Genomic DNA, 13,527 nt, shown 5'->3' with positions numbered 1-13,527 from the left:
AAGCCTCATTCTTTGCTCCATCTCTCAACTCTGATAAGTGGGTGTGAAGTCACCCAGTTCATACATCTCTCTAGAATATGTTAAAACTAAAAGCTTCAGTCTTTAAGATCACAAGCAAGGTACATGCTCAAATGTTCAGGACATCCAAACCACAGCCCCAGAAGACCACACCCAAGTCCCTGCTGCTGTCAACAGTCAATCCACCCTTGAGTGCGGAGCTCCAGGGAAGACACCATCCTTGAAGGGCATCGGGGCAGGACGTACCTCCTGCTGCTTCCTCTGTTTCCTCCAGGAGTGGAGCTCTGCCTCGCCTCCAGGTATGTCGGGCACTGACACTCATCCCCTTTGTCCCTGTGCTGCCTGCAGATCGAATGTGAGGGGGACCTGGCCGAGGCGATGCCGGCACTCGAGGCTGCGCTGGCTGCACTAGACACCCTGAATCCTGCCGACATCTCCCTGGTGAAGTCGATGCAGAACCCACCAGGCCCTGTCAAGCTGGTCATGGAGAGCATCTGTGTCATGAAAGGGCTGAAACCAGAGAGGAAGCCAGACCCCAGTGGCTCCGGTGAGCCCCCCTGCCCCCACCTGACCCTGATGCCTGCACAGGCTGCTCTCCCCTGGCAGTAGGGTGCCAGCACCCCACCCCAGGCCTGCAGGCAGGATCCCTGGGGTTGCGGGAGTTAAGAAAGGCTCCAGGATATGCATGTGCACCAGAGACCTCTCTCACACTTCTTCACCAACCACTCCTCTCAATCAGTTGGGAAAATGCAGGTATCTGTGGGTGAGCTGAGCTTAGTCAAGGCCTCTGCCTGCACATTGTTATAATACAAAAATGAAGGTCAGGTACACATAAGAGCTGATGTGGAGCAAAGACACACAGGGTTGTGTAGGGGTGAGAGACAAAGCTAGAGAGAGAGAAGCAGAGAGAGAGCCAGAGAAAGAAAGAGACTTGAAGATAAATGGAGAGAGACCCAGACAGCTAGACACACACAGACATGCACACTCATAAAAAAGTAATGAATAGGAAGAAAGAGACCAGGAGGGAAAGAAATCAGGAGAAAGACAGACACAGGGAAACAGAGAGAGAAAGGATACAGAGACTTAGATATGGGGGGAAAGGGATAGGAGAGGGAGGAAGGAAAGCTCCTTATACCATTGAGCCTAGAAACATTAATAGGTGAATATTCATTCTCCTTAAAATTAGATGTAGGGAATTATATTAAGACACCTGCCTTAGAACTGAACAAGGCCTTTAAAAACCACCTCCAGTTCAACTTCCTGCCTTTTGAGTCTTTCTGTCCCAGGGACAGTCCTACTATTCTTTCATTCCTTCTGAAATGTTAGAAATTCCTAATTTCTCAGTTGGAACACTGTGGTTCCTGCCTCACGTTGCTTACTATTCCCTCTTCTCTGGCCAGTTTCAACCCAACAACCACATGAAGAAGATGCAAAGGTGATCAGGAACAGTTGAGCAGGGAGTGGACTTTATAAGAGGATCCTTTAAGGAAGCAGCTGGGGTATAATAAGTTGGCCTGAGCAAGGATGAGCTAGCTGGGACTTCTGCACCCTGAAGTCACCTGAAGAGCTTAAGGAATGCTGAATCCCATGCTCCACTCCTAGGCAGTCTTATTCCACTGATCTGGGATGTAGCCTGAGCACTAGGATTTTTTTTAAGCTCCTGGCAGGTTCTAAGGTGCAGCCAGTGTTAAGACCTGCTGAGATACACAAAGCATAGCCAGGTTGTGAATGTCGGTTGTCATCTTGTATTACTGAAGATGAGTACAGAACCTGTCATTAAATTAAAATTAAAGCAAGCTGCGTGTATTATTTACCCAATCCAGAGAATTTAGTGAGTATATTAGAATGGAGCAAAAGAGCAGTTGAGTTAGTTTGGGGGTCCCTTGCATTTAAATGGAGCAGATCATTTGCCAGAATGCAAACAAAAACTTTCCTGGGAAACATTTGACTGGTTGCTGTGCTTGCAATTCAGAATGGCCACATTTGGCCTGTTGTACTCAATGCATGTCTCAGAGTATAACTTTTTTGATGAGCCTGAATTTGCCAAGTTCCATGAGCCAAAAAAGCTCCCTAATTTATTCCAACATGTCAACAAAAGGAACACTGTTCCAGGATGGGATCGGAACTCACTTGATTAGTTGTTAGCATGATGGCTGCTAAGGAAAATCAGGGCCCGGCTTTGTTTCTGGGCAGGCCCTGGGTAGCCTTCTGTCCAGTTGTAAGCCTGCTAGCCGTTCCCCTCATCCTCACTCTTTCTCACATGGACACAGCCTCACTCGCTCACACTATTCAGCACTAGGAATGATTGAGTTCCAGCCAGCCTGCCTCCCAGACTTGGGAAAGAATATTCAAAACACACGCCCACAGGCTGGGGCTCCTGTTGCCCTCTCCATCTCTGAATGGGATAATGGGGTAACATTCATTCAATCCATATTTGTTGATAACTGAGTCTTGGGTGTTGTGCCAGATTCTAGTACACATAGCAGGAGCTTACAGCTTTGAGGGAGAGGTAGGCAATCGAAGGTAAATGAAAACTTTATTTATTTTTATATTTATATTTATATTTTTATATTTATAATATATTTTTATATTTTATATTTATTTTATTTATAAAACTTTATTGCACATTGCAATAAATGTAATAAAGGGAATGGACCTTCTAGCAAGCGAGATAAAAGAAACTTCTGGGGGAGGATTGAAGGGGCCTTCCCTTATAAAAGAATTCTAAGGAAACCTTTCTATGGAGATGACTTTTTTTAATTATTTCAATAGATTTAGGGTGTGCAAGTAGAGTTGTGTTACGTGTATATGTCATATAGTGGTGAATCTGGGCTTTAGTGTAACCATCACCCAAGTGTACATTGTACCAAACAGCTAATTTTTCATCCCTCACCCCCCCACCCACCCTCTTTCGTTTCCAAAGTCTATGATTCACTCTATATGACTATGCACACCCAAATCTTAGCAGTATTTGATTTTCCCACACACACCCAAAGTTTAGCAGTATTTGATTTTCCGTTCCTGAGATATTTAGAATAATGGCCTCCAGTTAGAATAATGGCCTCCAGTTCCATCCAAATAGCTGCAAAAGACATTATTTCATTCTTTTTATGGCTGAGTAGTATTCCACAGTGTATATGTACACATATATATATACACATTATATATTATATATACATTATATAATATATATTATACATCATATATATATATACATATACCACATTTTCTTTATCCATATATCAGTTGATGGACACTTAGGTTGATTCCATAGTGAATTGTGTTGTGATAAACTCATGAGTGCAGGTATCTTTTTGGTATAATGACTTCTTTTCCTTTGGGTAGATCCCCAGTAGTGGAATTGCTAGATCGAATGGCAGATCTACTTTTAGTTCTTTGAGGAATCTCCATTCTGTTTTCAATAGAGGTTGTACTAATTTACATTCCCACCAACGGTGTATAATAGTTTCCTTTTCGTCACATCCACACCAACATCTATTGTCTTTTAATTTTTTAATGATGTCCATCCTGACTGGAGTAAGATAGTGTTTCATTGTGGTTTTAATTTACATTTCTCTGATGCTTCATTTTGAACATTTTTTCATAAATGTTGGCCATTTGTCTATCTCCTTTTGAAAAATGCCTGTTCATATCATTTGCTCACTTTTTAATGGAGTTACTTGTTTTGTTTTTTCTTGCTGAGTTGTCTGAGTTCCTTGTAGATTCTGAAAATTAGTTCTTTGTCAGATGCATAGTTTGTGAATATTTTCTCCCATTCTGTAGGTTATCTATTTACTCTGTTAATTATTTCTTTCACTGTGAAGAAGCTTTTTAGTTTAATTAAGTTCCATTTGTTTATTTTTGTTTTTGTTGCATTTGCTTTTGGGTGCTTAGTCATAAATTCCTTACCTAGGCCAATGTCCAAAAGAGTTTTTCCTAGGTTTTCTTATAGAATTTATAAAGCTTCAGGTCTTAAATTTGAGTCTTTAATCCTTCTGGAGTTAATTTTTGTATATGGTGAGAGATAGGGATCCAATTTCATTCTTCTGCATATAGCTATCCAATTTTCCCAGCACCATTTATTGAAAATGATGTCCTTCTCCCTGGAGGTGGCTTTTAAAGTGAAGCCTGATGTATGGTCAGGAGTCCATACATGCCATTGCAGCATTTGCAGCATAGGTAAAGGACTCATGTCATGAAGCACTTGGGATCATGGAGGTATTGAAGGAAGGTTCTTCATAACCCAAGTCTAGGGAGTGAGGCAGAGATGAGGTAGGTGAGGTCAGCTGGGCCTCCCAGACCATGATGAGGAGCTTGGATTTCTTCTCAAATATGAGCAGTAGCCACTGCAGAATTTTAAGTCTCAGCCAGAATGTTTTAATAAGTCAGTGATCTCTGTCTCTTGTACCGAATAGGTAAGATGATAGAAGATTACTGGGGGGTATCAAGAAAGATCCTTGGAGATCTGAAATTCTTAGAGAGTCTTAAGACATATGACAAGGACAACATCCCCCCATTGATCATGAAGCGGATTCGGGAAAGGTTTATCGATCACCCAGAATTCCAGCCAGCTGTCATTAAAAATGTGTCATCTGCCTGTGAGGGCCTGTGCAAGTGGGTGAGGGCCATGGAGGTATATGATCGCGTGGCCAAGGTGGTAGCTCCCAAACGGGAGCGACTGAAGGAGGCAGAGGGCAAGCTGGACGTGCAGATGCTAAAGCTGAACCAGAAACGAGCAGAGCTGAAGCTGGTGGAAGATCGTCTCAAGGCTCTGAATGATGAATTTGAGGAGATGAACATCAAGAAAATGGGCTTGGAGGAAAACATTGAAATCTGCTCCCAAAAGCTGATCAGGGCAGAGAAGCTGATCAGTGGTCTTGGGGGAGAGAAGGACAGATGGACAGAAGCAGCCCGGCAGCTGGGGATCCGCTACACTAATCTGACAGGGGACGTGTTACTGTCCTCAGGGACCGTGGCTTACCTGGGCGCCTTTACGGTGGACTATCGGGCCCAGTGCCAAAAGCAGTGGTTGGCCCAATGTAAAGACAAGGTCATCCCTGGCTCCAATGACTTCAGTCTCAGCAACACACTAGGGGATCCTGTAAAAATCCGTGCCTGGCAGATTGCTGGCCTTCCCATTGACTCCTTCTCCATTGACAATGGCATCATTGTGACCAATTCCAGACGCTGGGCCTTAATGATTGACCCTCAGGGGCAGGCCAACAAGTGGATTAAGAACATGGAGAAAGCAAATAAACTGTCTGTCATCAAGTTCTCTGATAGCAACTACGTGAGGACGCTGGAAAATGCTCTGCAGTTTGGCACCCCTGTCTTACTTGAAAACGTTGGAGAAGAGCTAGATGCTTTTATTGAACCCATCTTGCTCAAGGCAACATTCAAGCAGCAAGGCGTTGAATACATGAGGTTGGGTGAAAATATCATCGAATACTCCAGGGATTTTAAGTTATACATCACAACACGTTTGAGGAACCCACATTACCTCCCGGAAGTCGCCGTGAAAGTTTGTCTCCTCAACTTCATGATCACCCCCTTGGGTCTCCAAGATCAGTTGCTTGGCATCGTGGCTGCCAAGGAGAAGCCAGAACTAGAAGAAGTAAAGAACAAGTTGATTGTGGAAAGTGCCAAGAACAAGCAGCAGCTAAAGGAAATTGAAGATAAGATCTTGGAGGTCCTCTCCCTGTCCGAGGGCAACATCCTTGAGGACGAAACTGCCATCAAAATTTTGTCCTCCTCCAAACAGCTATCTGAAGAAATCTCTGAGAAACAGCACATAGCTTCCATGACAGAAATGCAGATTGACGAGACTCGGATGGGCTACAAGCCAGTGGCTGTCCACTCTGCCACCATCTTCTTCTGTATCTCCGAGCTGGCCAACATCGAGCCAATGTACCAGTACTCCCTGACATGGTTCATTAACCTCTACATGCATTCCCTGGCCCACAGCCTCAAGAGCGAAGAGCTGGATCTGCGCATCGGGTACATCATTGAGCATTTCACCCTAAGCATCTACAACAATGTGTGCCGCTCTCTGTTTGAGAAGGACAAGCTTCTCTTCTCTCTCCTCCTGACCATCGGCATCATGAAAGAGAAAGAAGAAATTAATGAGGAAGTTTGGTACTTCCTTCTAACTGGAGGTGTCGCGCTGGATAACCCCTTCGCCAACCCGGCTCCTGAATGGCTGTCTGAGAAGGCATGGTCGGAAGTTGTCCGTGCGTCTGCATTGCCTAAACTGAAAGGCCTGATGGAACATTTGGAGCAACATCTAGATGAATGGAAGCCCATCTATGACTCAGCCTGGCCCCATGAGGAACTATTCCCTGGATCTTGGGGGTTGCTTCAAGGATTGGAGAAGATGGTGATACTCCGATGTTTGCGGCCTGACAAAATTGTCCCGGCGGTTCGGGAGTTCATTACTGACCACATGGGAAAGATATTTATCGAAGCCCCCACATTTGATCTCCAGGGATCCTACAATGATTCCAGTTGTTGTGCACCGTTGATTTTTGTGTTGTCTCCAGGCGCAGACCCAATGGCAGGTAAGGACAGAATGTCGTATGAGGAACATAAAAAGCCCAGAATGTGTGGATGGATAGCAATAGCATGTTCCTTACAACAGGGATCTCAAACTCAGATGGCTTTGAAGGCCAACCAGTTAACAAGCTAAGGTGAAGCCACTGAAAACTTCTTTTCCCACCTAGAGGGGGCAGCTGCTACTTAGCACCCACGAATTGTGCCATCTGAGAATGTGAGCCCAGAATTGCCAGATCATCTGATTTTTCAAGAGACATTAGATAGAAATTCAGGCTGGGCGTGGTAGCTCTCCCCTGTAATCCTAGCACTCTGGGAGGCTGAGCCAGGAGGATCTCTTAAGCCCAGGAGTTTGAGGTTGTTGTGAACTAGGCTGACACCACGGCACTCTAGCCTTAGGCAACAGAGTGAAACTTTGTCTCAAAAAAAAAAAAAAAAAAAAAAAATGCAGAACTTACCCATGCTTAAATCTTGATAACTCATTCCAATTTTTTTTTTTTAAGCCTTATGAGGTCAAGCCGAGGGCCAGAGTCAGCCTGCAGGCTGCCAGTTTATATCTTTGCCTTTTATTTTCTCTAACCAGTGCTTCCTTAATTTTTTTAATTTTTATTTTTTTAAATAATTAGAAACTAAGTGTGGTGGTGCACGCTTATAGTGTCAACTACTCTAGAGGCTGAGGTGGAAGGATCACTTGAGCCCAGGAGTTGGAGGCTTTAGTGCGCAATGATTGCGCCTGTGAATAGCCACTGCTCTCCAGCCTGGGCAACATAGTGAGACCTCATCTCTGAATTAAGTAAGTTAATTAATTAATACCACATATAATTCAAAAAAAATCAAACAAGGCAAAAAGATATAGGCTCGTCGTTCAGTTAAGGGTGATTTTGCCCCATCAGGGGACATTTGGTGATCTGTGGAGACATTTTTGTTGTCACAACTTGGAGGTGCTACTGGTATCTAGGAGATAGAGGCCAAGGATGCTGCTCGACATCCTACAGTGCACAGGGCAGCCTCCTCCAACAGAAGACTATCTGGCCTAGAATGTCAACCGTGACGAGGATGAGAAAGCTGGTATGGAGTGCAAGTAAGGTACATCTTCCTTCTCTTCCTTCCAGAGGTAACCACTCTTACCAGTTTTGTATATCTTTCCAGAAATCATTGGTACATATAGAAGGGTTTGAGTTGTTAATTAGGAATAGATTCATTTTCTGTTCTGCTGGGGGAACTCAACTCCCTAGTTTTCTCTGTTGCTGAATGAAGAAAGAGTACCAGAAATGCAAGATTGACCTTCTCCCTGATGCTGAGGAGTTTGGCATGTATCCTCACACGGATAAGAAGCCAGCACCTCTGCCCCTCAAAAGAAGGTACCTGGTACCTCTTCCAGGTTCCTGTATAGCATCAGCATGTTATTGTCACAGAGCAATTCATGACCCCTTTCTAGTGGGTTGTCTTTGCTTTTTTTCCCTCTATGTCCTTCAGGGGGAGGATTTATAAAAGAGAAACTAAGAGGGAACCAAGAAAAGAAAAGCAGAGAAATGGGGGGAAGTCAGAATATGACTCGATGATGACAAATGAATATAACATAATGATGACTTTGTGCTGGTAGAGGATGGGCTGGTCACATCCAGTGATTCGTTTAGCCTATTCCTGCCCCTCTGTCTACTCTAGAAGTTCAATCAGATTCAGCTTGGATGATTTCACAGGAAACGTCACCAGTACTGTGTCCCTCCTAGAGCTGCACATCAGGAAGTACATACTGTGTCTGGTTATCTTTCCTTTTCTGATTAAGACTGATCGGTGGGGTCAGGCATTGTCAACGTGAACCAGCCCTCCACACATCACTCCTACCTTATGAAGTTTCCCATCAGCTTTTCATCTAATGTGAAATCACCTGGAGTGCTTTAAGAAAAATCACCTTTATGTCTGTGTCCTTTTCACATAACCCCAGTAGGTTTTGATAGCTTCCTTGCCTTCTAGAACTATGGTATCCAACAGTCTCATCTTGTACATTTTTTGCCCCAGACTTTGAAACGACTATTTATCAAAGGAACCCCAGTTCTTTCAGCAGACACTGCTATTTGGAGACCACAGTATGGATGCTAGACATGCTTATTACTACTGGGTAGATCATTGATTGTAAACCTTACTGTCTACTAATCCTCTCTTTGGCTGTATCTAATCTGCTGTTTTCATCAGTGCTTTGAGTTTTTATCTTTAATAACTATGCTTTCCGTTTCTAACAGTTTTATTTATTTCATTCCAAATCTGTATATATTTTGTAATAGCATTCAGAATTTTATTGTTTTATATTCCTTCTTTGCTGATGTATAAATGTGTTTTTTTTTTAATATGTCTTTTTCAAAGACTATCTTACTTTGCTAGGGCTGCCCTAACAAAGTACCACAGACTGGGTTGCTTAAAAAACAGAAATGTATTTTCTCACAATTCTCAAGGCTAGACATTTGAAATCAAGGTGTCGACAGAGGTGGTTTCTTCTGAGGCCTCTCTTCTTGGCTTGTTCATGGTCATCTTCTCACTGTATCTTCACATGGTCTTCCCTCTGTGTCTGTATCTGTGTCCTAATGTCTTCTTCTCCTAAGGACATCAGTCCCATTAGATTAGGGCCCACCCTAATGACCCATCTTAACTTAATTGCCTCTGTGAAGACCCTGTCTCTAACTACTCTACTGTCACATTCTGAGGTACTGGGGTTTAGGACTTCAACATATGCATTTTAGGGGGACACAATACGGCCCATAACAGAGACCATATATAATCTTTGGCATATTAATTCTGATTGTTCTATGTGCTGACTATCCCTTACAGTGATGTACTTCCTTACATAGTCTGTGTTCTTTATTGTGAGTTCACAGTAGGCAAGTTTGTGTTATTTTGTGGGAGTCTCATATACCTTGGGTTTTAGGAGTGTCCCAACAAAACAATTTTGCATATGCAAACAGTGATGCTAGGTGTGTGGAGGGGTCCTATTCTGGATCAATTTTATGGGCAATTTCTCAGTTTGGGAATCCCACAACACAGAGTACTGTGAATTCACACCCCTCATCTGCATATGGCATAAACTGTGTTTTGATTTTTCACTGGGGAGTTGTTTGTTTTTTTCATCCAGGCTCCAGGCCAGTGACAATTTTCCATGTTGTTTCCTTGAGTTGGAAGCCAGATTTCTGGTCTTCCTAACATGAAGATACAGCCCTTTGGGAATCCTCACTTTATACAAGCATCTCAGTTCCAGCTCCCTACCTCTTGAGTGTAAATCTGTGTCTCCCATGGACATTAAAACTCTAGATGGGGCCGGGCGCTGTGGCTCACGCCTGTAATCCTAGCTCTTGGGAGGCCGAGGCGGGCGGATTGCTCAAGGTCAGGAGTTCGAAACCAGCCTGAGCAAGAGCGAGACCCCGTCTCTACTATAAACAGAAAGAAATTAATTGGGCAACTGATATATATATATAAAAAAAAAAAAATTAGCCGGGCATAGTGGCGCATGCCTGTAGTCCCAGCTACTCGGGAGGCTGAGGCAGAAGGATCACTCGAGCCCAGGAGTTTGAGGTTGCTGTGAGCTAGGCTGATGCCACGGCACTCACTCTAGCCTGGACAACAAAGTGAGACTCTGTCTCAAAAAAAAAAAAAAAAAAAAAAAAAAAACTCTAGATGGGTTAAATAAGGTATACTATTTTCCAATGGTATAGCTACAAAAGAATAAGGTCTTTATATATGTACTGATGTGGAAAAGATCTATAAGGTACATTGTTAAGTGAAAAAGAAAATGCGGGCCGGGCGCTGTGGCTCACGCCTGTAATCCTAGCTCTCTGGGAGGCCGAGGCGGGCGGATTGCTCGAGGTCAGGAGTTCGAAACCAGCCTGAGCAAGAGCGAGACCCCGTCTCTACTATAAATAGAAAGAAATTAATTGGCCAACTGATATATATATAAAAAATTAGCCGGGCATGGTGGCGCATGCCTGTAGTCCCAGCTACTCGGGAGGCTGAGGCAGAAGGATCGCTGGAGCCCAGGAGTTTGAGGTTGCTGTGAGCTAGGCTGACGCCATGGCACTCACTCTAGCCTGGACAACAAAGCGAGACTCTGTCTCAAAAAAAAATATATATATATTATTTTTTAAAAAAAAAAAAAAAAAAAAGAAAAAGAAAATGCGCTATTCTAAAATTAATGTAAGTTTAATAGTATATATGCATTTATTTAAATGCATAAAATATCTCAAGAAGGATTCACAAATCTAATAACACTGGCTACCTCTGAGGTCAGTGAAAGAGACTTACTTATTTCACTGCACAAATACATATATTTCCTATTAAAATAAATAAGTAAAAACTCAGTTTATAGTTGTTTGGTTATGTACTCATCTCTCTATTTTTGAGTTTTCTTCTTTATGTTTAGCACCTGGGAATTTCTCTTTCTTTCAAACCCTGACTTTTTTTTTTCAGTTTGGGTAATTTTTTTTTAATCAAGAATGTCTATGTGTTTAGAGCAAAAGGGAAATTGACTATAGCCTCATCCATCATCTTACCATATGTCTAAATCTTTAGTAGAGAGACATTTATTTTGTAATTAACATAAGCCAGTGAATTTCTGAATCCAAAATTTTAATGTAACTCCTCCTTTTTTGTTGTTATTGTTACTATGGGCTAAGTTGGCCTGTCCTCTTTCAAAAACCCCCTTTCTTCCTGGTCTCAGGGCTGCTAAAGTTTGCTGATGATCTTGGTATGGGAGGTACCAAAACACAGACCATCTCCCTTGGCCAAGGCCAAGGCCCTTTTGCTGCCAAAATGATCAATAATGCCATCAAAGATGGGACCTGGGTGGTCTTACAGAACTGCCACCTGGCCACAAGCTGGATGCCTGCACTGGAGAAGATCTGTGAGGAAGTGATTATTCCTGAGAACACCAATGTCAAATTCAGGTGAGATACTGTCCCACCACTGCCTGTCTCTGGGACCCAACCTGCAGATGTCATGCTGGCAGCTGGGGATGCAAGGATGAACAAGTCCAGTCATGCCCCTAAGAACCCCTCAGTCTAACAGAAGACAGCCCATAGATGTATAACATTGGCACTAGGTAAAACCTGCTATAATTGCTATTTGAACAGAACCATGGAGCACAGAAAAAAGATGGGAAAGTTGGGGAAGGCCTGGAGGCCTGACAATCACCTGGGGTTTTGAAAGATGAATAGGAGTTTTCCAGGAAGGATATGCCAGGCAGAAGAGAGACCATTTGTAAAAGTAAAGAGGTGTATTATAGAAATACTAAGAAGTTTCCTGTGACTCAGGGGTATATGCTGTGAGAAGTTGTTGGTGAAGGTAATAGGAGATGTGTCTGGGAAGGTAGATTAAATGTTGGCAAGTCTGATTTTTAAAAATTATTATTTGCCTAAAAAAAAAAATCTTATGTGTACAAATGGTACCATTTGTCCTGCCCCCATCCTGTATTTCTTGGGTTCCATGGAATTTTATCAACATTGGAAACAGTTATTTGTTGTTTTTTTGTTTTTTGTTTTTACTGTGTTAGGTGCTTTTCATGCATTCCTTTATTAATCCTTACAACCCCAATTATTGGATAGCTATGGTTATCACCATTTTACTGATTAGGAAACTGAAGCTTAGGGAGGATCAGTAATTAGCAGAGGTATTACTATCTTTAAGGCTATTTTGCTGTAGAGTTCTTTTTTTTTTTATTTCGGCATATTACGGGGGTACAGATTTTAAGGTTTCAATAAATGCCCATTTCCCCCCTCCCCCCAAAAGTCTGAGTCTCCATCATGACCATCCCCCAGATGGTGCACATCTCACTCATTATGTATGTATATACCCGCCCCCTCCCCCCTCCCACCTGCCCAATACCCTATTACTGTAGTACCTATGTGTCCACTTAGGTGCTACTCAGTTAATACCAGTTTGCTGGAGAATATATCTGGTGCTTGTTTTTCCATTCTTGGGATACTTCACTTAGTAGTATGGGTTCCAGCTCTGACCAGGAAAATATAAGATGTGCTATATCACCATTGTTTCTTAGAGCTGAATAGTACTCCATGGTATACATATACCACATTTTATTAATCCATTCTTGGATTGATGGGCACTTGGGCTGTTTCCACAGCCTTGCAATTATGAATTGTGCTGCTATAAACATTCGAGTGCAGGTGTCTTTTTTGTAGAGTGTCATTGGATCATTTGGGTAGATGCCCAGCAATGGGATTGCTGGATCAAATGGTAGATTCACTTGTATCACTTTAAGGTATCTCCATATTGCTTTCCACAGAGGTTGAACTAGTTTTCAGTCCCACCAGCAGTGTAGGAGTGTTCCTCTCTCTCCGCAACCACGCCAGCATTTATTGTTTGGAGATTTTTTGATAAAGGCCATTCTCACTGGGGTTAAGTGATATCTCATTGTGGTTTTGATTTGCATTTCCCTGATGATTAGAGATGTTGAGCATTTTTTCATATGTTTGTTGGCCATTCTTCTGTCTTCTTTAGAAAAATTTCTGTTCAAGTCCTTTGCCCACTTTTTAATGGGGTTATTTGATTTTTTCTTCCTAATTTTTGTGAGTTCTAAGTATATTCTAGTTATCAGTCCCATATCAGATGCATAGGATGCAAAAATTTTCTCCCATTCTGTAGGTTGTCTGTTTACTTTCATGACTATTTCTTTGGCTGTGCAGAAGCTTTTTAGTTTGATCATGTCCCATTTATTTATTTTTGTTGCTGCTGTGATTGCCTTTGGGGAGTTATTTGTTTTTTGTAAAGTTTAAAGCCCAGCAAAGCTGAGCGCCAGTTTTTGTATTCATAGAATGATGAAATGAACCAGACAGACATTAAAATCCCTTTGAACTCATATGTTCAGGGATTCTCTTATTTCAGGCCAAGGGTCAGCAAAATATGGCCCGTTGGCCAATTCCAACCTGCTACCAGTTTTTGGTGCAGCTTTGCAAACTAATT

General features: G+C 42.5%; 1 protein-coding gene across 1 annotated transcript in view; it reads left to right on the top strand.

Annotated features, from left to right (window-relative positions):
- Positions 1–13,527, top strand: part of DNAH3 (dynein axonemal heavy chain 3) — a 146,391-nt gene that overhangs the window by 116,047 nt on the left and 16,817 nt on the right. The window contains exons 51-53 of the mRNA XM_012790154.3: positions 367–565; positions 4,434–6,575; positions 11,270–11,495. Of these exons, the coding sequence (XP_012645608.2) occupies positions 367–565; positions 4,434–6,575; positions 11,270–11,495 (2,567 nt within the window). The remainder of the gene's footprint in view (positions 1–366; positions 566–4,433; positions 6,576–11,269; positions 11,496–13,527) is intronic.

The sequence above is a fragment of the Microcebus murinus genome, chromosome 19 (assembly GCF_040939455.1).
Source record: "Microcebus murinus isolate Inina chromosome 19, M.murinus_Inina_mat1.0, whole genome shotgun sequence".
NCBI classification, from domain to species: Eukaryota; Metazoa; Chordata; class Mammalia; order Primates; family Cheirogaleidae; genus Microcebus; species Microcebus murinus.
This window is presented reverse-complemented; position numbering and strand designations above follow the sequence as displayed.